Source organism: Oncorhynchus nerka, linkage group LG2, assembly GCF_034236695.1.
Source record: "Oncorhynchus nerka isolate Pitt River linkage group LG2, Oner_Uvic_2.0, whole genome shotgun sequence".
Taxonomy (NCBI): domain Eukaryota; kingdom Metazoa; phylum Chordata; class Actinopteri; order Salmoniformes; family Salmonidae; genus Oncorhynchus; species Oncorhynchus nerka.
In genome coordinates, this window is record NC_088397.1 from 70,688,112 (window position 1) to 70,714,711 (window position 26,600).

The 26,600-nt window shown below is 43.3% G+C and overlaps 1 protein-coding gene across 1 annotated transcript; it reads right to left on the reverse strand.

The window, feature by feature from the left end:
• Window positions 1–711: 711 nt before the first annotated feature.
• LOC115141277 (lysine-specific demethylase 5B-B-like) lies at window positions 712–26,589 on the reverse strand. Its single transcript, XM_029680027.2, has 27 exons — window positions 26,505–26,589; window positions 25,925–26,092; window positions 19,469–19,546; window positions 17,615–17,737; window positions 17,250–17,420; window positions 15,119–15,244; window positions 14,704–14,803; window positions 14,418–14,518; window positions 14,030–14,188; window positions 13,638–13,757; window positions 13,250–13,408; window positions 12,763–12,944; window positions 9,943–10,105; window positions 9,738–9,857; window positions 9,225–9,419; window positions 8,733–8,914; window positions 8,212–8,336; window positions 7,743–7,893; window positions 6,886–7,006; window positions 6,294–6,649; window positions 4,667–4,805; window positions 4,213–4,392; window positions 3,641–3,799; window positions 2,840–3,362; window positions 2,474–2,670; window positions 1,834–2,091; window positions 712–1,594 (listed from the first exon to the last, which is right to left on the reverse strand). Exons 2-27 carry the CDS (start codon window positions 26,075–26,077, stop codon window positions 1,460–1,462), a joined length of 4,476 nt encoding a protein of 1,491 aa, XP_029535887.1. The 5' UTR covers window positions 26,078–26,092; window positions 26,505–26,589; the 3' UTR covers window positions 712–1,459.
• Window positions 26,590–26,600: the final 11 nt, after the last annotated feature.

The following is a 26,600-nucleotide window of genomic DNA, read 5'->3' on the forward strand; positions in this document are numbered from 1 at the left end:
CACAATTTCTGGAAGCTGAAAATGCCCCAGTTCTTCCATGGCCTGCATATTCACCAGACCCAATGAGCATGTTTGGGATGCTCTTCATCGACAGCATGTTCCAGTTCCTGCCAATATCCATCAACTTTGCACAACCATTGAAGAGGACTGGGAGAACATTCTATAGCCTGATCAACTCTATGCGAAGGAGATGTCGAGCTGCATGAGGAAAATGGTCACACCAGATACTGACTGGTTCTGAGCCACACCCCTCTACCTTTTTTAAAACTATGACCAACAGATGCATATCTGTATTCCCAGTCATGTGAAATCCATGGATTAGGGCCTAATGAATTCATTTCAATTTGACTGATTTCCTTGTGAATTGTTGCATTTATTTAGATACAAATATGGAAAGAAATAGGCAAGCATCAGCACAAACTGAATAACACAATTTGTAATATTTTATTGGAAGATTAGAATGTTAACAGTAGGGCTTGTTGACATGTACAGTAGGAGTTAAAAATAGTTTTTGGATTATATAATCCTACATATTTTATTGAAAGTAGCAAATATCATGTTTAGCCCACTCAGTACACCAGTGGATTATTATTCTCTGCCATTATAATCCCGTTATTCTTCAGATAATTAAATATTCTTGTCCATGGGACTCAGATATTAAATGCCTACTTGAGGATAGCTTCTACACTGAGAAAATTACAGACAACATAGTTGTGGGAACAAATTATTTTATTTCTTATGCAAACTGCAACGCATTAATCATATTTACCCAAAGGAGGAAAAAAGTTGAATGATACCCGTGGCAGTTAATTCACACAGTTCCTTATGTTAGCCATGTTGCAAGTCAAATATCACTTTCAACCTACAAGGGCGTTCAATAGTATAGAACCATTTCTAAGCACAAACATAGCTCAGACAAACTGAACTCAAATTAACAATTCAGTTATTGCTCAGATAAATAATATTAGCTCTACAAGAGAAGAAAAAGGGTTCACATTGTTGTTCAGATGCATGTACAAAAACTGGGTTCCAAAAATGTTGTCCAATTGACTTCTTCTGGTTGAAAAATCCCTGCGTTGTCTTAATACACATGCAAGTAAAGTCAGTCAAGTGAAAATGTCCTGTTTCCTCCACTTTATACTGCTTCGTAAACAGTTGGAACCTCGCGCAGTACAATCTGCATCATGTCGCTGATGATTGGAAAGATTAAGTTGATTGGCTGTATAAAGCCAGCCACTATAACAAAACAGAGATGGAAGAGTCTCAATAGCTCTGAAAAGCTGTTTGGGCTGGGAAGGAAGGGGAAGGAGCACTGTTGTCACCAAGTAGAGCTAGATCAGGAAGGTCAATGAGGCGGTGGGGCCAGAGCATAGCTGAGAATGGGGAAGGGAAATAACTGGGTGGTTATACACCCAGAGCTGTGACTAAACTAAAACTGATGATCCTTCAAAACTGGTCTTCACTCCCTGGTGTGGTCTGGCTGTGTGCAGCTGATACAGATGTAGTCCTCTTTCTCTGCCTGCTCTGCAGACACTCCCACACAGATCTGGTGGAACCACTGCTGGCAGCTTCCATCACACTGGACCCAATTCACCTGAGAAAAACAGAGGGGAAATATAATGCACAACGCAGCATCATAAGATGCAAAATGCATCATACCGGCTGTATATCTGTATTTTGAAAGTGGAATCTTCCTTTAATACAAATCATACTACATACTATTTTCAATATACTACAATAAGTTTAATAGTCTAATTGTTAAAACAATGTGATGTTTGGGAAAACACACTGAAATGACCCACAACATAAGGTAGAGGGGGGTTTAATGCTAACCTGTTTCCCCTCTGGCTCTCTGCACCACGGTGCAGCACACAGGGTGAAGTCTTCATCAGAGTCCGAAAGGGAGAGGTCCGAGTGAGTGGCGGTGGGTGAACAGGTCCCCTTGGCCTCCTGACTCCTCTCCTTGTTCATCTTGGGCTTCTTCTTGCGGGGCTTCTTGGCTTTGTCCTTGCGCTCGGAGCCCTCCTTCTTCATGCACCGCTTGGTCCGCTTGCCGTTCACAGCCTCCTTCTTGAGACAGGCTACTCCGTTCTGGTGAAAACAGTAAACACGCATTTAAGTCACACACATGAATGTAATGGTTTTGTATGAATGTAAATGTTTTTGTATGTATGAATGTAATTTTGTTTAAAATGTTATGTTTTTTAACTTTGTCTTTTAAAATCATTAGAGGTTTGTTTTACCATCGTGGACCACTGAAAATAAGTGTTTTAATTAATGCTTTTAAGTGGCATCTTCTGGGGTCCAGCGCAGATCTTATATGATTTTTCACCCAAATAAATTCATTCAAAATAATTTTTAAAAAGTTCAACATGAACAAATGTTCAGAAACGTCTCAAATACATCAAAACAACCCTTTAATCAAGTGGTTGACCTGCTATCTGAGCCTCACAGTAGTAGACTAGTATGTTACCTGGTTGTGAGGGGGGCTCCCTCCCTGAGGGTTGTGCTGGTGTTGGTCCTGCTCTGTGCTGTGCTTGGGAGAGGGGCTGTCAATTAGGTTGTGGGAGTCCAGTCTGCTGAGGGACATGTACAACTGCTGGGTCTCAGGCAGAGTCACCTGCAGCAGGAAGCCCTCCACCATCAGCTCCTCCAGCTCAGGGCTCAGTCCTGAAACACACACCAATAACACAGTTCAACACAGCCCTTAAAAAGGAATAGTTCATTTTTTGTATTCTGTGAACATACATTTTATGTGTTAGACATTGATAGAAATTTGATAAAAATGTGAATTGTTATGAGAGGTTGAGATATTAGATGTTGCTAGCCTGACACGGACCCTGCAGAGGAATGCACTGGTGATCCGTGTAAAATGATGCGCTGTATGGTTCCTGAGATGGAGCAGAGGTGGGACTGGATGAGCCCCAGCGCTGATGTGATGTCATCAGAGCCACCCCCAGCACCCCCTCTGCGGAGGCCTGCTGCATGCGGTGCTGCCAGCGGACTGTCCTCTCGATGAGGAAGCGTAGGGCATCTCCCTCAGGCAGCCGCACCCTGATGCGCTGCAGGGAGGCGAGCAGGGGAAGCACCCGGTCCAGAGGTGGCTTTTCAGAGCGCCGGCAATGGGGACACAGCCAGGCCTGGTTGGGTTGGGGGTCCTGGTTGGAGCCTGAGACACAGCTGCGGTGAAAGGTGTCACTGCAGAGCTCGCACTGCAGCATGGCGCCCAACGGGGCATTGTGGCACACGCACACCCTCAACGCCCCGCAGTCGCCCGCTTGGAGGAGCTTGGACTTATTGGAGGCCCTGAGAGCCAGCAGATTCTCCATCTCCTTCTGACGTACCTCGGCTAGAGTGGCCATCTACAGAAAGGGGAACCAGCACAGGTTGGCATGACAAAACACAATACTTACTACCGCAACATACATCTAACCAAACAGTAACCTACACAGTCATAGTATATGGAATTACAATACTGTATCAAACCATACATTTAATGATATGCACCTTCATATCCTTCACTGATTGCGATAGTTGGGTGTCTTTAGAATATGTTGGAAGTTAAATAAGTAAGTTCAATGGTCTGCTTTTGGTAAATAAAAACATGTCCCTAGACAGACTGAGTAAGAGCAGCACGTACAGCAGAGGCAGAGTCCTTGCTCTCTGAGAGGGCCTTCTCCACATCACTCAGGCAGTCCAGCCAAGTTCCATTTCTCTTGTTGCACTGGGCCACATCCTTCGCCCTTTTAGACTTTGACTTCTGAGACCCCGTCCCAGCCTCACACCGGGGGCACAGCACCTAAAACAGACAGAGACAATGAGCCAAATCCCCAAAAACTCAGGATAAAATTAAACATTATCAGCCCTGAAATAAAACAAATACATTAAATAATACATTCAGCAAGAGGTATGGCAGGTTTAATTTTAAACTAATCTACCCAATACCAGGCTTGCCTCTCAAACAACTATTTGGCAACTTAGTGCAAAACATCTCACCCGTAGCGACATTTTAACCAAAGATTCAGTCAGGAGATTTGAGTTGAATCCTGCACAGATTACAGTATCATCACAGCACCCATAGGAGTCTGGTCAAAAGTGGTGCACTATAAAGGGAATAGGGAGCCATTTGGGGTACAGACTGACTATTTAGTGAAACAACCCCTAAGGTGTCTGATTATGTGTTTCGGCATTAGATTGTTGTAGGTAGTTTACCTCCAGCAGGGAGTAAGGGGAATTCTTCATTAGAAAGGTTTTGGCGGCACTCTCCTTCCAGGCCTGCACGTCAGAGACCAGGGCCTCCAGTCGAGCCAGAGGGTCCAGCCAGACAGGGATGGTCTTGGCCCGGGACACCAGGTCAGTCAGGGTATCCAGCACAGGGATACGGCCTCCCAGCTACACACAAACACACACTTATAAGCAGTCTGGCTTTTTTCCCCTTTCCCAACTTCTATTTTCAGTCTGGCATACCAGAAGCAGTTGTTTAAAAAAGATAACAATATAGGACAGGTCTATATTCAGAGATGTCCCAATTACTTGGGTTAATAAATTAGAATGTTAGGCTATATTCCCTTCCTGGTGCACTACATTTGACCAGGGCTCTGTTCAAAAGTAGTGCACTGCATAGGGAGTAGGGTGCCACTTGGGACACACCCTAAGAGCCTCCTACCTGCAGGGTGTCTGTTTCCTGAAGCCAGTCTTTAGCCTGGTCCACCGTGTCCTTCAGCAGCAGACAGTTGGGCAGATAAGCAGGGATACTAGCCACCTCCAGCAGAGCTGCCTCAAGAGTTTCCACACAGTGACAGGGCCTGGACAAAATACAAGCTAGGCTTAAAAACACAAGTGGACTCAGTACTGCTTTTATCTTTAGTGTCAAGTTCTGTCAACACCCCACAGTTCATATGGCTCTAGTGGTCACTTGTTACTTCAAATAAAATGTTATTGGTCATATACACATGGTTAGCAGATGTTATTGCGAGTGTAGTGAAGTGCTTGTGCTTCTAGTTCTGACAGTGCAGCAGTATCTAACAGGTAACATTAACAATTCCACAACAAAACCTAACACACACAATCTAGTAAAGGAATGAGAAAATATAAAATATATGGGTGCACAGTGAGAGAGCAGCTAAGATCCAATATATAGTAAGAATTGATAGTGAAGGATACAGTATATACATATTTAAAATCCATAATGCGAGATATGTAAATATTCTTATTAAAGTGACGAGTGTTCCATTTAAAAAAATAAATATATTTTACCTTTATTTAACTAGGCAAGTCAGTTAAAAACAAATTCTTATTTTCAATGACGGCATAGGAACAGTGGGTTAACTGCCTGTTCAGGGGCAGAATGACAGATTTGTACCTTGTCAGCTTGGGGATTTGAACTTGCAACCTTTCGGTTACTAGTCTAACGCGCTAATCACTAGGCTACCCTGCCGCCCCAACTTGCACTTGCATTTATTAAAGTGTCCTATGATATCAAGTCTGTAGGTAGGCCGCCTCTGTGCTAGTGTGTGGCTGTTTAACAATCTGAATGCCTTGAGCGAGAAGATGTTTTTCAATCTCACTTTAGCACTATGAGGAGTTACATTTCAGCCTGTCTGAAGAGAACGAACCGAACCAATAGAATAAACCACCTCTGACGCAATGTTGCTTATGGACAGTGGAATTAGTGTTCTGTACATAACTTCTCTATTTCAAAAAGTTCAGAGTTCTCAAATAAGACCTTATAGTCTAAGATGTCTCAATACAGGCGACCGCCACAGTTTACCCTAATAGCAATGGGAGCTCTGCAACTAGAGCCTGTGTATAGACTTGTGTGAGCCAGCTGAGCAGAGCATTGTCCCAACCCACTGATATAGTTAATCCATCAGTGAGCAGCTTTCAAATCCAAATGCAAACCTTGCACTTTTCACTCTCTGCTGGCTGAACTTCTAAGCAGCTTTTCGCAAGGTAGGTGTCAGTGCTACATATTTACTATGAACTATGTCAGTGTGCTTTATTTTGTTTTACATCTCATTCTATTTTAAACATCTTGTTTTGTGCATCTCGTAACCATTTCCTAATGAAAATATTATGTCTATGGCTTTACTATTAAAGTTTTTGTATTACTCAAGTTAGGAAAGGAGTCGACCTGAGACATGGCTGTAGACCATTACTACAGCTAGGATGAAAGGTGACAACTACTGAACCAAGAGTTTTTCCTGTACATCGTCTCATGTAGGATAGAACTGGTCAACTTGCATATTCAACTACAGTACTGTCTAAGGCGCTCTCCTCCTCCCTTCTCTCACCTAGTCTCCATCAGGCTGAGAGCCCGCTCCTCCCAGTGCTCAGACATTGTAAGCAGCTCCTGCAGGCGCGCCATTGCTCTCTCCACCAAGGCATGCGAGGCCAGACCCACCCCCTGGTCTATCAGCCTCCGCATGGTGTCCAGACAGAGGCTGTGGGGCTGGCTGCTGGCCCCCTGAACCACCTCCAGCCAACGCGCCTGCTCCAGCCTCTCCCTGAGCAGGCTTAGCTGGGGCAGCTCCACATCCAGGCTCAGGCTCACGTCCAGCAGGCTCTGCAGCTCCGCTGGGCTGGGGGCCTCGTCACAGAGGAGCCGCTCGCTGCGCTGCTGGAAGTCATCCACGCGGGTAAGCAGGTCCTGGGGGAAATACAAACAAGTAAAAGGGTCAATCAATGAACGCTGTTGTTTTGTTCAGTGTTATCCTGGTCCTGAAAGATCACTGAGCTGGACGTAGGCTTCTGCCACAGACTCCCAGCCTAGTGCATCATCAACTAATCAAGAATGTGCTGAGCGGAGAAAGGTGTGATAGCGAAGAGAGGAACACAGGAATTGTCACTGATGGTAGTGGATATATTCTGGCCCTATAGTTGTACCTTGAGTAAGGGGGCCTGGCGGATGCTGCAGGGCAGCTTGTGCAGCTGCCTGACAAACGACCTGAGCTCCTCCACCGTCAACAGGTTCTGGCTCTGGGACTTCCCTCCACCTGAACGATACCTGACAACAACACACTAAAGATCAGAGACACAGCTAGCCTACAGAGCACAAAAGCTGAAATTATTTTCACTAGGGCACATTATTGCTTTGCGCATTAGTTAGGACTATTTGGCTAACCATGTCGCTAGCAATACGAAAATTAGAAGTGGTAAAGGATTTCAACTTTAGAAAGTATCCAGCAGTTATATCTCACTGGTCATCCCCAAAGCCAACACCTCCTTTGGCTGCCTTTCCTTCCAGTTCTCTCCTGCCAATGACTGGAACGAATTGCAAAAATCACTGATGTTGGGAGACTTCGATCTCCCTCACTGACTTTAAGCATCAGCTGTCAGAACAGCTTCCCGATCACTGCAGCTGTACACAGCCCATCTAAAATAGCCCATACAACTACCTACCTCATCCCCATATTGTTTTTATTTACTTTGTTTTTGTTCTTTTACACACCAGTATTTCTACTTGCACATCATCATCTGCACAACTTGTAATTACTTCGCTACTATGGCCTATTTATTGCCTTGCCTCCTTACTCCATTTGCACACACTGTATATAGATTGTTCTATTGTGTTATTGACTGTACTTTTGTTTATTCCATGTGTAACTGTTTGTGTCGCACTGCTTTGCTTTATCTTGGCCAGGTCGCAGTTGTAAATGAAAACTTGTTCTCAACTTACCTACCTGTTTAAATAAAGGTGAATAAAAACATAAATAATAATAGAAATTGTGTGTGTAGCACACCTGGTCTGCCTTTTCCCATTGAGCAGTTGCTGGGCCACCACGGCACACTTCTCAGCATCCAGGGTAACAGTGCAGAGCTGTCGTAGGAGGTCACTCTGAGGGAACTGCTTCACCTCCGCATCCTCCACCAGTGACCTCAGCACCTCCAAGCCTGAACACAAACAAACAGTGCTTCAGAACGTCATCAATGCATCCAAAGAATCATGGTCCAATGATCAAGTGAACTGTACTATTAGCAAAGGGTAGAAAATACTCTAGTCTATTCTGGTATTATGTGTTTAATTAGACAAAGGCAACATATCTATCTGGGTGAAGAGAAGTAAAAAACATTCCATAACACATTTGAGAACATCCTGTCCACTTGGGGTTATGCAAATAAGCAACAATAAGTTTGTGTTATGTTATGACCAATTTCAATTCCATTGACGCCTGAACCCAAAGAGGTATCCTACTTAGGATTAGTACTTACTGCTTTTCTTGTCTTGTTTCGCCTCCAGTATGTTAGTGACATGCGAGACCCAGCCTGTGTAGGACTCGGCACGCAGTGTGACTGCTTCCATCATGGGGTAGAGCTCAGCCATGGTAAACCTGAAGCTGTAGACACACAACCAGGTAAACACAGGTCTATAATGTTTCTGAAGACTGGAATCTTGGCTGAGTAACAGCTGTCACAACTGTTGATTTTCTGGTCAGGTGACACGCGTTTGTTTCTCATCAGAAGGTTCTAGAAGGCCTTTAGACATTTCAATGCTGCGCACTTTGAATTTGACCCTTACTTTAAGTTGATAGATGTTCTTAAAGGGGCATTTCAATGAAACTGCAAAACAAGTGTTACAATTCGTGCATTGGATCTGTAAAACTAATGGCAATATTAACATGAGCTTCTGTCGATTGCCCGTTTCTGTACAATGTGGGATGTACGTAATGAGGGATGAAAGTAAACATTTTAATGTGGGCATTTAGCATGAACTTAGCTGTTGATAGACCTACTTGAGTGTGAGGTTGTTGGGGGAGCAGGAGCAGAGGTCTTGGGCGTGGTGCAGACACACCAGCTGGCCAGGGTTACAGGGACAGGTGAGGGCAGACAGGTAGCAGGTGGTCCTGCACCTGGAACACTGGCGCTCCTCGTCTGGCAGCAGGTCGTACTCCACCTGCTGGGACTGCTGCACGCCCTGGGGACACAGACAGAGGAGTAGTGTCATAAAACACACCCACAGATTAGTAGTGTCAGAGATCACACAGACACCCACACCAGTAGTGTCATACTAGGAGAAACATGGATAACACAGGGAAAGACACTATTGGAGCAAAGTTAACTGTGGCCATTTGCTTCTCTAATGATGTTGTCCAATTACACCTAAGATGCTTTGAATGGCATGTCTTTGAACAGGGGCACAGTATTGGTCAATTTGAAACCAGAAGGAAAAAAACATTGATATTCAAAAATCAAATGAATGTGTGCCAGCATGAGAGTCCTCTCACCATCTTGCTGACTTTGTCCCTCAGCTTGTCCTCCTCATGGAGCATGACGGCCATGTCCCTCTGCACGGCCGAGGCCAGGGCCACGTCCATGGTGTCTGCCTTGGATGCCATCTTGCAGACCATCTCGTCGTGGGAGAAGACACAGTACCTGTCCAGCTGTCGGTAGTGGTCCACACACATGCGGCCCATGGGCATCTGAAATGACAGAGCACAAGGCTTTGGGTTGAAACTGTACTATTCATTTAACACTATCGAGCTGAGCTGTATACAGTGCTGGTTACATCAGTAATACTCTAACTTGATCCAAAGAGCTACAAGGTATACAGCCTCTTGTTCAAGCCCAGCATTAACACACCTGACTGAGCAAATGTATTGTTCATCCAGACCATGATAAACCTGTACATCATGTAGCTCTCCAGGACCAGGTGTAATGACCACTGCTCAATAGAAACACCTTCCAGTTATTCAATTATTAGCTTATGTATACTATTGAGGGACTTCAAGTCATCATACCCAGTCCATGGTGCAGAAGTTGACAGCCTCAGCAAAGTTGAAGCCCTGGTTAAATCCACTGTGGTAGGCTCTAGGGAAAGTGATGACAAACTCGCCAGCGCACTGATTGGTGCGATAGATCTAGAGAAGAGCGGGTATGAAGTTATGGTAAAACTATAACTATACTCACAGCGTGTGTGTGTGTGGGGGCGCGTTTGGTACTTACGGGAACACCGTGGTTCATGAGTGTGTTGGGGTTCATGATGGTGACCAGCTGGTGCAGAAGGTCAGGCTGAGACTCGAACAGCTCGGGGGCCAGTTTCTTCATCACCCCCTCCAGCTTCTCCGCAGCATACCCCGGAGCGCCGTACCACGTCTTGGGCTCTCCCCTGAGGACATATGCCAGTTTGTCATAAACACTGACTGTTGTCACTCCTTGACCCAGAAAATATAAAAAACTAAATTGGCCTATTTTGAATCTCCCATTCCTCTCAAAAACATTAGAAAAAGCTGTTGCGCAGCAACTCAATGCCTTCCTGAAGACAAACAATGTATACGAAACGCTTCAGTCTGGTTTTAGACCCCATCATAGCACTGAGACTGCACTTGTGAAGGTGGTAAATTACCTTTTAATGGCGAGGCTCTGCATCGGTCCTCCTAGACCTTAGTGCTGCTTTTCATACCATCGATCACCACATTCTTTTGGAGAGATTGGAAACCCAAATTGGTCTACACGGAGAAGTTCTGGCCTGGTTTAGATCTTATCTGTCGGAAAGATATCCGTTTGTCTCTGTAGATGGTTGTCCTCTGACAAATCAACTGTAAATGTCGGTGTTCCTCAAGGTTCTGTTTTAGGACCACTATTGTTTTCAATCTACCTCTTGGTGAGGTCATTCGGAAACACAATGTTCACTTTCACTGCTATGCAGATGCACCAAAATTGCCTTCGCTGGAAGCCTGTGTTTCAGACATAAGGAAGTGGATGGCTGCAAATGTTCTACTTTTACACTCGGACCAAACAGAGATGCTTGTTCTAGGTCCCAAGAAACAAAGAGATCTGTTGAATCTGAAAATTCATCTTGATAGTTGTACAGTCCTCTCAAATAAAACTGAAGGACCTCTGCTTTTTTCTGGACCCTGATCTCCCATTTGACGAACATATCAACACTGTTTCAAGGACAGCTTTTCCTCATCTACATAACATAGCAAAAATCAGAAACTTTGTCCAAATTGATGCATAAGAATTATTCCATGCTTTTTCACTTCTGGGTTAGACTACTGCAATGGTCTACTCCTGGATAAAGCACTAAATCAACTTCAGTTAGTGCTAAACACAGCTGCTAGAATCTTGACTAGTACCAAAAAATGTGATCATATTACTCCAATGCTAGCCTCTCTACACTAGCTTCATGTTAAGGCAAGAGGTGATTTCAAGGTTTTACTGCTAACCTACAATGCATTACATGGGCTTGCTCCTACCCATCTTTCCGATTTGGTCCTGCCGTACACATACCTACACGTACGCTACGGTCACAAGACGCAGGCCTCCTAACTGTCCCTAGAATTGCTAAGCAAACAACTGGAGGCAGGGCTTTCTCCTATAGAGCTCCATTTTTATGGAATGGTCTGCCTACCCATGTGAGACACGCAGACTCGGTCTCAGCTTTTAAGTCTTTATTTATCAGATTTATCTCTTCAGTAGGTCCTATGATTGAGTGTAGTCTGGCCCAGAAGTGTGAAGTTGAACGGAAAGGCTCTGGAGCAACGAACCACCCTTGCCGTCTCTGCCTGGCCAGTTCCCCTCTCTCCACTGGGATTCTCTGCCTCTAACCCTATTACAAGGGCTGAGTCACTGGCGCTCTTCTAAGCCGTCCCTATAAGGGGTGCGTCACTTGAGTGGGTTGAGTCACTGACGTGATCTTCTTGTCTGTGTTGGCGCCCCCCCCCCCCTCTCGGGTTGTGCCGTGGCAGAGATCTTTGTGGGCTATACTTGGCCTTGTCTCAGGATGGATAGTTGGTTGTTGATATCCCTCTAGTGTTGTGGGGGATGTGCTTTGGCAAAGTGGGTGGGGTTATATCCTGCCTGTTTGGCCCTGTCCAGGGGTATTGTCGGACGGGGACACAGTGTCTCCCGACCCCTCCTATCTCAGCCTCCAGTATTTATGCTGCAGTAGTTTGTGTCAGGGGGCTAGGGTCAGTCTGTTATATCTGTATTTCTCCTGTCTTATCCGGTGTCCTGTGTGAATTTAAGTTATCTCGCTCCCTCTCTCTCCCTCTGAGGACCTGAGCCCTAGGACCATGCCTCAGGACTACCTGGCCTGATGACTCCTTGCTGTCCCCAGTTCACCTGGCCGTGCTGCTGCTCCAGTTTCAACTGTTCTGCCTGCGGCTATGGAACCCTGACCTGTTCACCGGACGTGCTACCTACTTTCAACTCTCTAGAGACTGCAGGAGCGGTAGAGATACTCTTAAATGGTCGGCTCTGAAAAGCCAAATCAAATTTACTCCTGAGGTGCTGACCTGTTGCACCCTCGACAACCACTGTGATAATTATTATTTGACCCTGCCGGTCATTTATGAACATCTTGGCCACGTTCTGTTATAATCTCCACCCGGCACAGCCAGAAGAGGAATGGCCACCCCTCATAGCCTGGTTCCTCTCTAGGTTTCTTCCTAGGGAGTTTTTCCTAGCCACCGTGCTTCTACACCTGCATTGCTTGTTGTTTGGGGTTTTAGGCTGGGTTTCTGTAGAGCACTTTGAGATATCAGCTAATGTAAGAAGCGCTTTATATATACATTTGATTTGATCACTTTGAAGATTGAAGAGTATTCTTGTGTTTAATACCATGTCAACCAATAAACTAACTCCAATACTAAGCAAGCAATTGGGTTTGACAAGATTCCTCAAAATGAAAGAAGCAGAGGCCATTTGCTTTGACCTATACAGTGCATTATACCACGGGCCAGGAGATTTTTCTGGTCCAGTTACAAGGTCAGGTAAAACTCCAGTCCCATACTAGTGGCCTGTGGGGCAGCCTTTATGTACCAGTGCAGGTAGTTGATGGAGTAGCTCCAGTGGTCCTCAATGTGCCAGCAGAAGGAGGAGAAGCACATGCCCACATACAGCCAGGGTAACTTCATCCCACAGATGTCAGCCGTAACATGAGTCAGCACCGAGGAGTCTATCACGGGCATGTTGTTCAGGTTCCAGCCACTGCTCAGGTAATCCTATGGGTCAGAGACAAGTTAAGTACAAGTTAAGGCTCGACTCAACTGTGGGTGATATTGGCTAGGGCTTAATCTCCTGTAGAACTCCAATATCACCTTAAATATAAGCCACAAGTGCTTCCGCTGTCTCTAAGAGCATAGATGTATGGGGTTTTTGAGCTATAGAACTATTTGTGAGAGTTTTCCACAACAGTTCTCTTGGTCTGAAATGGTGTACTGTTGCCATGATGTTGTGGTACAGTCAACTTCAGAATCATCCCAATATCTAGCATATGTTAACTTGTAAGAGTAGAGCCTTTGTGTACCTCATCCTCAGGGGAGACATGGAATCGTCCACCCCTGATGGGGAAGCCGCTCCCAAACTCTTTGGAGGCAATGTCTGCTCCGTACTCCACAGTGACGTCCTCCTCAATGGTGCTGACCAGTCGCCAGAACTCCTTCTCCACCAGCTCTGTGGGAACCATCTGACAAACAGAGAGACAGAAAAACCATTACCTCAACTCATTTCAACTACAGGCTGAGTGAAGTATAATACAGCTTATATCAGGTGGGGGTTAAGTAGGCACAATGACACTGGGAAAATACTTTGAAACAGAGGTTCCATCTTAAAACTTGTCTAATAGGAACATTTTCCTGTTTTGTCCCTGCTGAACATAACACTGATGAGGACAGTACATCTGCTGTCAAACTTACATGAACTGGCATGTTGAAATAGTCTGACTTGAAGGAGTCAGCCATGTCCCCAAAAGTGCGTAGAGAGTAGTCCCTGCCAGCCTGCTCGAAGCCAAAGGCTACCTGGGGTTTGCCACATTCCTGTAGGGAAGACAAGGATGAGAAGCACTAATGTAGCTAATATCAACATGAAGTCATACTTGCCGAACACCAACAGGAGTAGGATTCTACTGAGAAGCTCCGGTAAATAAGAACCACAAAATAGAGGTTTAGCATGCTTTTGTTTAGCTTTAATAAGAGTCGACTGCTGCGTCTGTATTCAGCTTCCCCAGTGGATGGGGTGTGTGGAGTTTACAGAGTGACAGTGTAGTACGGTAATTGGGGCTGGGGGAGAGCGGGAGCATGTCTGTCACCTGAGCCAGGCACTTGGGGCATCTCCAGTCTCCTTTGGGGACATCATGCAGGGGCGGGATCAGACAGAAGGTGTGGTAGCTGTCATCACAGCCATCACACAGCAGCAGGCGATCCTCTTCGCTCCCGCTGCCACACACCAGACACATGTACTGATCCACCTGAGACAGACAGACAAGACAATGAGGTTTCTTATCCACTAATCAGTAAAAATGGCACCCAGGTGGGTGGATGGGATGAGTTTACATTTTAAATGGTTAGTTAAGAACTCAATCATTTGTACTTTTGTGAGAGACCTGAATAAATGCTATCCATTAGGATTATTATCATAGTCATAATGAAGAGACAATTAGCCTTGATTAGCTCAGCATATAAACGTATTTTACTCACCGCAGGGTCGTTTTTTTTACTAAACACGCTTTCTTTGTCACTTGTTATTGGATCCTCGTGCTCATTGAGTTCCAGTTTCACCTCAACAGGTTTCACTAGCACTGAAAGACATCACATGGTTAATGGAGGCCAGTGCATACAGTATGTATTCATATCAACACAACCCTGTTCTTATATAGATTTCAAATCTAATAATTATCTAAACTTAAATTAAACCAGAGAAACATTTATTTGTTCATGAAAAAAATTACATTATTTCACAAGACTGCCAAAGGACTGTGTTTACCAAGCTGTGGCTCTGGCTTGGCCACATAGGAACCCATCCTCCTCCTCAGGTTGGGCCGGTTCTCACAGTCCTCCGCTGTCTCAGTCTTCATACAGCCTCCCTGTCAGAGAGAGGGGAGAAAAGGGAGGGGTTCATGCCACGTGGACTACGACAGGAGAAGAAGAAAAAGCAACGAGGTCACCACTGCACACACACCGGCTCTTTTGGTCGATATACAGAAACACACTCAAAGCTGTGAACCGCCGCTTGTCTGCATTGGTAAATTGTGCTACTGGACTTGTCACACAATGACTCGGATAAAGATGTCTTATTAGGTTCCCGGGAACTATTGTGGGTTAGAATTGTGACTTATGGGGAACCAGAGCCACTGACGGAGGTAGAACGTTTACTTATGTGGACCCTGGAAGAGGTTCACCTCAGCTCTCATGCGCTTGGCTCTGCGAGCGATGCTGCAGGTCTCCAGGGGCTGGACAGACTGGCGCTGGGGCAGGTCATGGGGGATGTAGTCTGTATCCTTGGTGTCATTGGTCAGGGTAGGCTTCTGTAGGGGAGACATGGGAGAGTGAGTGGGCATGTAGAAATTTAACACATTTTCACAGATATCAATCAAGGTAAATGACAATCATTCTGTTGAATGACAAAATAAAGTGCTTTACTTGCTCCTTGTCACTCCTATTATGCTGTGACAAATTCCATTTGCCAAGAACAAACTAGGCATCTATAAACCGAGGCAGGGCCATGTGGTTGTTTAGGTGCTTAGTTGTCTAACAGTTCCTTTGGGGGTTTGATTTCCAATCTTTCATTGTTGCCTTTGAACAAAATAATTGTAATAGTTGTTGAATACCATGGCTTGATAATAAATTCAACCTTCTAATTCAAACTTCAACTGTTGATACTTGTTTTTGTCTTGCAAGATCAACACATGGGTCTCTGGTCTTTCTGTTGACACCACTCACATGACAAAGAGGAAGACAGGCAGCAACACTGAGGTGAGGTGGGGGTTGGGAACACTGACGCTCTGCTGTCTCTGGTGTATCAGGAGGACAGTGCAAGGGCAGCAGCCAGGCCAGAGACAGCTAGGCCTCTACACAGGGAGGGCGGGGCGAGAGGGAGGAGGGTGAAAGGGGAGGGGATCAGGGGAGGTCAACGCCAGCAGGCTGAGAGAGAGGCATGCAGCACTGCGGAGAGAGGATGAGCTGCTGCTAACCACAAAGCCCAACCAGGGCCCCAAGGTACAATCAGAGAAGCTGCAAGAGACAACTGAGGCCTTCAATAAAATAAACACGGAAAGAGGTACTAAGTTCTACAAAAATAACCCAATGGGGAGGAGAGCTTGCTAAAAAAATGGTTGGCTTGTTGCCAGTTTGTTGTCAGAATTCAAGTCATGCTTTTTAAAAGTCCCAGGCTTCATCTGGCATATAACTCAATTTGTGTGCAAAACCCAGGCTCCTTCAACTCCTCGTTATACCAAGGAACAAAGCAGATCTACTGCAGTTTAGACTTACTGAATCGCTGGCCAAATATCAAACTTACAGAGTAGTGTGGAAAAGAGGCCATGTGAGTGCCAGTTCACTTCTGACGTGCCTTCTCTGCAGTAGTAGGACAGTTAATAATGAGATTGTCTGGTATTAGCTTAATTTAGGGTGATGCTCTACATACAGACAGAACAGGGAGTGACGAGTCACTTAATGCAGGAAATAATAACTGCCAAATATTTGTTCAGTTGACCCATTTATAAAGTTGACCCTGCTTCCATCTTGAGCAGATATTTAATGGAAAATAAATTCTCTCAACAGCTAAAACATGCATACATATATATACAAACACACCTGCAATTTCGCTATGGACAATGTCTACACCTTTGACGAAGCACAACCTCCTACACCATGCCCAAACCAGACCTCCGCATGTGCCATTGTCCCCCCACAACAAACAAGATCACAACACGCAGGTTGAAATATCAAAACAAACTCTGAACCAATTATATTCAAAAGCATTAAACATTTATGGCAATTTAGCTAGCTACCTTGCAGTTGCTGGCTAATTTGTCATGGGATATAAACATTGAGTTTTTTGACCTGAAATGTACAAGGTCCTCTACTCTGACAATTAATCCACACATAAAACAGTCAACCGCATCATTTCTAGTCATCTCTCCTCCTTCCAGGCTTCTTATTCTTCTTTGGACTTTATATGGTGATTGGCAACTAACTTTCATAATAAGGTGCATTACCACAACCGACCTCAGTTCATCTTTCAATCACCCACGTGGATATATGTTCCTAAAAACCAATGAGAAGATGGGAGAGGCAGGACCTGCGTCACAAATTGAATCATCTATTTTTGCACCTGGCAACACAGACCCTCGTTGCCACGTGCGAGCAAAGTGGGTGCAACGATTGAATAACGTGTACATTTATTTTGAAGCACACGCGACACGACCGATGTGTTCAGCATGTTAGTCCTCAACTCAAAATAAGAGCACATTAGTAAACAGCCCAGAGCAGAGTGCCATCTGCTGAGAGAGAGCGACCCATCTAACTCACCAGAAGGTTGGCTCCAGTCTGGAACAGGTTGTAGGGGTAGAGGATCCTCTCATAGTGAGAGCGCAGATGAGAGCCTATGGCCTTGCCTGGAGCAAAGCCCATCTTCAGGGCTATCTTAGACCAGCGTCTCTCTCTGCAAACCGCGTCAAATCCGCCATCATCGTTCACCAACTGGGAAAGAAAGGATGCCAATCAATGACCTTTACTGTGAGAGTGTTTACAAATGTGTAAACATAGCACAATAAGAAGCATATAGAGCTCCCATGAGTATATAAGTGTACAACACAAACGCCCCCTGGTTCATATCCAAGAAAAGCTGGCCAGTTTCCTGCATCCAGGGTGTGCCAGAAGTTGTAGCTACATACCTTGTTGAGTTGATACAGGTCCAGATTCTTTCTTTCCACATGAGGGATTTTCAGGGTGCACCCTTGTAGCTCCCAGAACTTTGCGATTTGATCCAGGAAGTTGAGCTTGACTCTGGTTTGAGCCTATTCAACATCAACACAAGACATGGTCCATTTTACACATCACCAACATAAAAGAAAAAAACAAAAAGCCATTGTTTCTACAATAATTCATCCCATGCTGTGCTACTTAAGTGCAGATGACAGGACATTAAGGTTAGGCGATATAGCGGGGTATTTTTTTTAAATACCCACGGTATGATTTTAAATACCGTTGATACGAATGCTAGTTTACTAGATTTCGATATTTGTACTTTTAAATAAATACCCGTAGTCAAGTTGTGCACTAGGTTAAAGGATAAAGCAGATTGTGCTGTTCATTCCACATGTTACTTTTCACTATTACATTTACTGGTAGTTCCCCCAAAACAGCTGATCAAGCCCCCTTTGATTGTTTTATTTAACCTTTATTTATACATGTTTCTCTCAGAGAGATAACATCTCTTGTCCAAGAGAGACCTGGTCCAATAGCAGCAGGGGGAACAACATTTCAGACAACACAACTTCAGACTAACACAGGATTAAACAAAACTATAAACACACAGTACAACAATTACATATTACGTTAAAAAACACAAAAGTTTTGACTAAAAAAAACAGCTGACCTAAAGACAATTACACTCCATGGTAAATATGTCGATCAAGTGTTTCAACTCCACCAACGAAACTAGATCAAATTAAAAAATTCCAGGATCACGGAGCTGAGTAACTAAATCTAATTCTACCATGACCTGTTCTAATTTTTGGTACTGTTAGAAGAAAATGAGAATGGGACCGTAATTGATATTTATTTACCGACCTGATTAAAAAAAGAGAAAATGGCATTTTACCCAATATGGCCTTGTAAAAATCAGTGTATAAGGGGTGAGGTGAGTCACTCCTGCAGTGCAACTTAAGTGAGGTGATGAAGATACACTTGCATGAAATTCACTACTAATGTTCACAAGCTTCTTGAATCTTGGTAAAAGCAGAGACAATCCCCTCCTGGATTAAGATCCTGGCTGACTAATATTTGTTTTGTGTATGCTTAAACTGAGTAGCCTTTTGAGATACTTCACTTTATGAGCCGGGTTGTCTGTCCTTGCAATTTAATTTTGCATGCGAGCGTTAGAATTCAGTATGGGAATTCCTTAGTAGGTTAGCATTTCTTGGGGCGGGGTTTACCAACAAACAAAACAATAGCGGCCCTTATGAGCAGCACCGGTAATAGCATGCAGCACCGGTATAGCACAGGCACAGTATTAAGTTATGGTAATATGGATACCACCCAAACTTGTATCAAAAGGGGGGGTTAAAGAAGGTCTAGGTACCAGTGACCTTTGACTTGAGGTAATCAACTTTCTCTACAAGGCACACTTCAGGGGCCAGGGAGCACTCTGGCTTCAAAAGACACCCTGCTGCTGGGTGTTATAAGCCTGTTGAAGCCACTGTTATACAGACAAATGTATCAATGTAGCCTTCTGAGTCACCTTGGCTAATTCTTTAGGCTTAATCTGACTAATGTGTTTATTTGTCCATTTTCTTTTATTTCTTTACCACTTAAAAGAGTAGGATAATAATGTGGATTGAGACGATGTACAAGAAAGGCCAAAACCCCAAAATAACTTTCATTTTGAAAAAAGTCATCCACATATTCAAAATAAAAAACCTTGCTTACGTACATATTCAGTCTCTCATAATAACGGTATCTAGATACACTATTATTAAAAAGCAGTACTGCATGGATAAACCAGTTAAGTAGTAAAATAAACATACCTCCAATTCATTAAGTCTCTGGATCCGGGGAGTGAAGTGCAGTCTGTCCACATCACACGCAAACGGTGGCTGCCATTCCTGCAGGAGTAAACAACACCATCTTGTCAAACTGACTGAAGAGTCACTCACATTTTTCATAGCTCATCCTCCATTTTGAAGAATCATTATCAGTTGAGCCACATTCTATGCTGTATTTGAATACATGTCTATTTAAGTCATCTATACCGCACCGTTTAGAAACATTGTGACATGGTAGGCCATGTTCCATACATAAAGTAATGTAAGCTGTTCATCTTTAGTCTAAATCCATATTTGAGATGTCCTCTGTTACACTCTTCCTACTAAACAATTGGCTAAATGCCAATCAAACCTGAGTAAAATGGAGCAAAAATCTTAGAACGCCTACTGATTCAAGGATGTTATTTTTTACTATTTTCTACATTGAAACAAATTTGTGAAGACAATCAAAACTATGAAAAAAAACACAGAATCATGTAGTAAACAAAAATAATTGTTAAACAAATAATTTTAGATATTTGAGAATCTTCAAATAGCCACCCTTTGCCTTGACAGCTTTGCACACATTCTCTCAACCATCTTCATGAGGTAGTCACCTGGAATGCATTTCAATTAATAACAGGTGTGCCTTCTTAAAAGTTAGTTTGTGGAATTTCTTTCCTTCTTAATGCTTTTGAGCCAATCAATTGGGAAATTAAGAACTTTGAAAGTTTCATCAAGTACAGTCGTGGCCAAAAGTTGAGAAACACACAAAAATGTATTTTCACAAAGTCTGCTGCCTCAGTTTGTATGATGGCAATTTGCATATACTCCGGAATGTTATGAAGAGTGATCAGATGAATTGCAATTAAATGCAATGTCCCTCTTAGCCATGCAAATGAACTGAATCCCCCAAAAACATTTCCACTGCATTTCAGCCCTGCCACAAAAGGACCAGCTGACATGTCAGTGATTCCCTCGTTAACACAGGTGTGAATGTTGATGAGGCCAAGGCTAGAGGGGGGGCGGCAGAGTAGCGTAGTGGTTAGAGCGTTGGACTAGTAACCGGAAGGTTGCAAGTTCAAACCCCCGAGCTGACAAGGTACAAATCTGTCGTTAACCCACTGTTCCTAGGCAGTCATTGAAAATAAGAATTTGTTCTTAACTGACTTGCCTAGTTAAATAAAGGTAAAATAAATAAAGAGATCACTCTGTTATGAATAACAGACTGGAAGCTTCAAAAGGAGGGTGGTGCTTGGAATCATTATTCTTCCTCTGTCAACCATGGTTACCTGCAAAGAAACACGTGCCATCATCATTGCTTTGCACGAAAAAGGGCTTTAGAAAAGGATATTGCTGCCAGTAAGATTGCACCTAAATCAACCATTTATTGGGTCATCAAGAACTTCAATTGTTGTTAAGGCGGCTTCAGGGCGACCATGAAAGTCCAGCAAGCGCCAGGACTATCTCCTAAAGTAGATTCAGCTGCGGGATCGGGGAACCACCAGTACAAAGTTTGCTCAGGAATGGCAGCAGGCAGGTGTGAGTGCATCGGCACCCACAGTGAGGCAAAGATGGAGCATGACCTGGTGTGAAGGCAACAAAGAAGCCACTTCTCTCCAGGAAAAACATCAGGGACAGACTGATATTCTGCAAAAGGTACAGGGATTGGACTGCTGAGGACTTTCTCTGATGAATCCCCTTTCCGATTGTTTGGGGCATCCCTAAAATAGCTTTTCCCGGAGAAGACAAGGTGAGCGCTACCATCAGTCCTGTGTCATGCCAACAGTAAAGCATCCTGAGACCATTCATGTGTGGGGTTGCTTCTCAGCCAAGGGAGTGGGCTCACTCACAATTTTGCCTAAAAACACAGCCATGAATAAAGAATGGTACCAAGAGCAACTTCTCCCAACCATCCAGGAACCTTTTGGTGAGGAACAATGCCTTTTCCAGCATGATGGAGCACCTTGCTCCAAAAGTGATAACTAAGTGGCTCGGGGAACAAAACATCAATATTTTGGGTCCATGGCCAGGAAACTTCCCAGACCTTAATCCCATTGATAACTTGTGGTCAATCCTCAAGAGGTGGGTGGACAAACAAAACCCACAAATTCTGACAAACTCCAAGCATCGATTATGCAAGAATGGGCTGCCATCAATCAGGATGTGGCCCAGAAGTTAATTGACAGCATGCCAGGGCAGATTGCAGGAGTCTTGAAAAATCAATAAAATACTTTGACACTTATGAAATGCTTGTAATTATACTTCAGTATTCCATAGTAACATCTGACAAATTTCTAAAGACACAATATTTGTGTCATTCTCAATACTTTTGGCCATGGCTGTACAATCACAAAAACCATTAAGTGCTATGATGAAACTGGCTCTCACAAGGAACTCCACAGGAAAGGAAAACCCAGAGTTACCTCTGCTGCAGAGAATAAGTTCATTAGTTACCAGCCTCAGAAATTTCAGCCTAAATAAATGCTTCACAGTGCTCAAGTAACAGACACATCAACTGTTGAGAGGAGACTGCATGAATCAGGCCTTCAAGGTCGAATTGCTGCAAAGAAACCACTACTAAAGGACACCAATAGGAAGATGAAACTTGCTTGGGCCAAGAAACAAGCAATGGACAATAGAACAGTGGAAATATGTCCTTTCGTCTGGAGTCGAAATATGAGATTTTTGGTTCCAAACGCTGTGCCTTTGTGAGATGCAGTGTGGGTAAATGGATGATCGGCACGTGCATTTCCCACCGTAAAACATGGAGGTGGTGTTATGGTGTGGGGGTGCTTTGCTGGTGACACCGTTGGATTTATTTCAAATTCAAGGAACACTTAACCAGCATGGCTACCACACCATCCCATCTCGTTTGCGCTTAGTGGGACTATCAGTTTTCCAACAGGACAATGACCCAAAACACACCTCCAGGCTGTGAAGGGTTATTTTACCAAGAAGAGTGATGGAGTGCTGCATCAGATGACCTTGCCGCCACAATTTTCCGACCTCAACCAAATTGAGATGATCTGGCATGAGTTGGGCCGCAGAGTGAAGGAAAAGCAGCCAACAAGTGCTCTGCATGTGAGAACTCCTTCAAGACTGTTGGAAAACCATTCCAGGTGAAGCTAGTTGAGAGAATGCCAAGAGTGTGCAAAGCTATTAAGGCTATTTGAAGACTCATATTTTGATTAGTTTAACACGTTTTTGGTTACTACATGATTCCATGTGTGTTATTTCATAGTTTTGATGTCTTCACTCTTATTCTACAATGTAGAAAGAGATAGTCTGTTTGACTGGAATCATCAGGAGAAACTGTGGTGCAGATAGAACATTAAGGTCACTACAGCCTCCTTATCTTTGGAGACTACACTGTCTCTGTGACCTTGCATGGCATCGGAGTGCCAGCATTCCTGTTTGAATGTGCATAATAACTCAGGAACACAGAAAAGTATCATTTTAAATATGCTACACAAGCACTAGCCTCTATCTCACAGCAATTTGGCAAATTCATCCCAAGTGACAAATAGGGCAAAACCCTTTTTGATCAAAAGTGGAAGAGTCCATCCTAAAACCCAACTACCTAAAGAAGAAGACCTAACTGACACCTCAGACTGAGAAGTGATCCAGCTGGGAATGTGGACGAGTCAGTCAAAGTGCAGTTATCAAAAAATGCTGGGGCGGGGGGGGTATGGATCCCTGTGGCCGGGGACTTGATAAGACCACCATAAATTTGGCCTCCATAGATTACCCTTTGACTCTGCACTCTTCGTCTGCAGTGCACGGCCCAGATGGGAGCATGGCTTATGAAACAACAGCTCTGGCTGTACTTCCACCAGTCCCTTTGTGGAGTATTTGAGCAACGACAACAGACAGGCCCATTGCATAACCACTCCCATTCTGCACAAACAACTTCCATCCTCTGAACGGCTAGCCAAATTCAGCCATCATTAGACTACCTACAGTAGGCACAGCTCCAGAGTGATCTGGAGTGCATATTTGTATGTTAATCCAGTGTTGTATGAGCACAACATTTCAGATTACACAATTGCTGTTCAAGATAGCCAATTGTAAATGTCTCAATTCAGCTTGTTGTTTTGAAGCCTTTGGACTGAATTCATGGCAATGCTAATATGGCAAAAATGTGCTAACTAGCTAACCAACAACTGTAACGATGTATTTGACAACAAGTGGTCATTGTGCAAATGCATTTCTGTTTTCAATATACATTGTTGACAACATGTAAGCTATATTTTGTATCCAATCTAAGCCAACTTCTTCTGTTATGCCCCATGGCTGTGCATACGTCATTTGTCACTTAACAACCAACCCCTGTATATGTAACTTTTTTGGGCGACCGACCAAATTCAAATAGAATAATGAGTTATATATCTGTCTCTCATTGAAAGCAAGTCTATGAAGCAGTAGATCTGTTCTATGTGCAGTATTTCTATGCTTCCGGGTCTTGAGTTTGAGTCTTTTACTTTCGGTTTTGTACAAGCTTCAAAACATCTGAAAATACTATATTTATGGTTATGGAAAATATATTTCACAGTGGTTTAGATGGTACAACGATTCCGTACACTATGCTTGTTGTGTTTCAAACTGAAATTAAGCAAACTATTTGAATTTTAGCACCCAGGAAATGGCAGAGCGATTTCTACATAGTGCATCTTCAAAAAAGGTCCAATGCAAACTTTCTCAATATCAAATCATTTCTGGGTAATAATTAGGTAGCTTACCATGATTGTTTTTAATTAAAATGGTCAAAAAGAAATTAAAATAATGATAATGTGAAAATAATGATAATGCCCTTTAAGTGTAAGAGCTGTTTGAGAAGACCGCCTGACATTTCAGCCTGTTTTGGTGGGATGGAGTTTTGACCTGACTGGTGACATCACCAGGTGGTACATTAGTTGATAGACCAAAAAAGAGTTGCAAACCTCTCTGCCAATAACAGCTAAGACAGTCCAAGCAATATTCTTGATTGATATACAGCTCTTTACTAAGAAGTAATGTTCATTTTTGACCATTTTAATTGAACACACAGTAATTTGCTTAATTGTTACCCAGAAATTATTTGATATTGAAACAAAAATGGCTGTATTGGATTTAACTAATTTACCACCAGGCAGGCCAAAACTTCATCCCACCAAATTGGCTGAAATTTTAGGCTGTATTTTCAAACAGCTCTTTCACAAATGGGCATTAATCATTTTCACAACATTATTCCATCCTCAGTGTGGAATCGTATGTAAAAATGAAAAACAAATTCACTTTGACTGCACAGAGTCTTCAATACCTATGCTACTTTGAGGTATTTGTTTTGATAACCAATGTTCAGAGGCCAGCCCTTCAAGTAAAACCGTTTGGTTACCATTGGAAAAGCGGTACATATTTTCACAGATTAATTATAAATTATCCTTAACAAAAATTGTAATATTCTTTAATATAAATGTTACTACACTCCAACGAAAATCCACTTGGTACACAATCCAGTCGACACCCAACCACAAAGACAACATGGAGGACATTAACAAGCTAGAAGAGTCTTCTCAGCAGGCCTACAACATACAGGCCTCTAAAATCAGCCCCACTCTCAGTTATGATCAAATAATCTAGGTTGTGTAGGCAAGAGGCAACAACATTTCAGTCAGCACAATAAGCTGTCCCTAATACCCTTGAAATTTAAGGGCGCTCGGTGCTCACCATTACCTAATGTGGTCAAATACGCAATGGGCTGAAAGCATGAAATGTCACAAGTAGTTCAGACCAATACAAAACCAGGAACCTTCCTCCCCCATGTTCAAGAAACAAGTAAACCCATGTATGAAAATTGCAGCACTGTAGTCAACAATGCAGTTTCCTCACCAACTAATCGGTTTTCCTTTCCAACGAATCACACTCCATAAAGAGATCGTCATTGTGCACGTAGCTGTCACACGGAAATCCAGCATCAAAACATTGTGTTGTCAATACAAGTGAATATAAATTGCAATATGGTCTGATATATTACACATATTTTACAATTTCACATTCGAAAATTGAATTGATAACAAGCTGGAAGTCATTAAAGTGACTTGGTGAATTGTCTTATTTCCGTATCATTTTACAATGAACAACTCCCGGGAAGAGAAAAGGTAACCAACCTTGTCACCCATCAATTTAACCAAAAGCCTCTAAAGATGCATTGTACTTGGGTTGAACGTTATATGGAACATAAGCGATACTTTATAACTTTGTCGCGAGTCTGTCTGCACAGAGATCACTGGGCGTGTACTTGCACACCTACACAGAGGCACACACAACCTACGCTCGCATAGAAGCTGGCAATTCAATTCAAGCCGCAATCCGCCATGTTGAAAATATGTCTAAAAAGATAACTACACGACCATCAACAACAGTTAGAAAATGTTTTCACTCGGAGTTTGAAATTTTACCCTAATTAAAGACACTCACCTTCGGCGGTCGGACCTTGCAGATGCCAGTTTTCTCTGCAATAGGTCGTATTTTGTTGATATACGCAAATGGGTCGGCAAATTCCTCCCAAGTGGGCTCAAAAACAGGACACTCCGGTGGAGCAATGAACTCGTTTGGCCGAGATTGGGTCATCGTCGCATCTTCGTTCTAAATAGTGGAGAGTTACGATTCAAAGTATTTTAATTAAAGTTCAATGAAAGCTGTCCCCTTTGAAGAACTGCTCCCTTTAACTCCGTCAATTAAGAACATCACCACACACTCATTGAAGTCGCACTCGCATTATCTGGTCGGGGGACAGCACCTAGGCTGCTTCCGCTTCAGAAAGTAGATACCCTCACACACACGACAATGGCATACTAGCTACAAAACATAACATATTTGTTTGAATAAATAACTACACATGGAAGGTAAATTCATGGTATGCCATTTTTTCGGGGATTGGGGCTTGTCTAAAAACATACCTCAATCCACTAGCAACGAAACTAAATTGATTACTGTAAATAACAAACGGTCAGTAAACAAAAACACATGAAATCAAAATATGGTGTACACAACCTACCGTTTGTAATTCACAATTGGTCGAAGATAAATATTGAAGTGAAAATAATTGTCCTCTAGGCCTGTACAGTTTAAAATAAAAACGAATAAATGTACC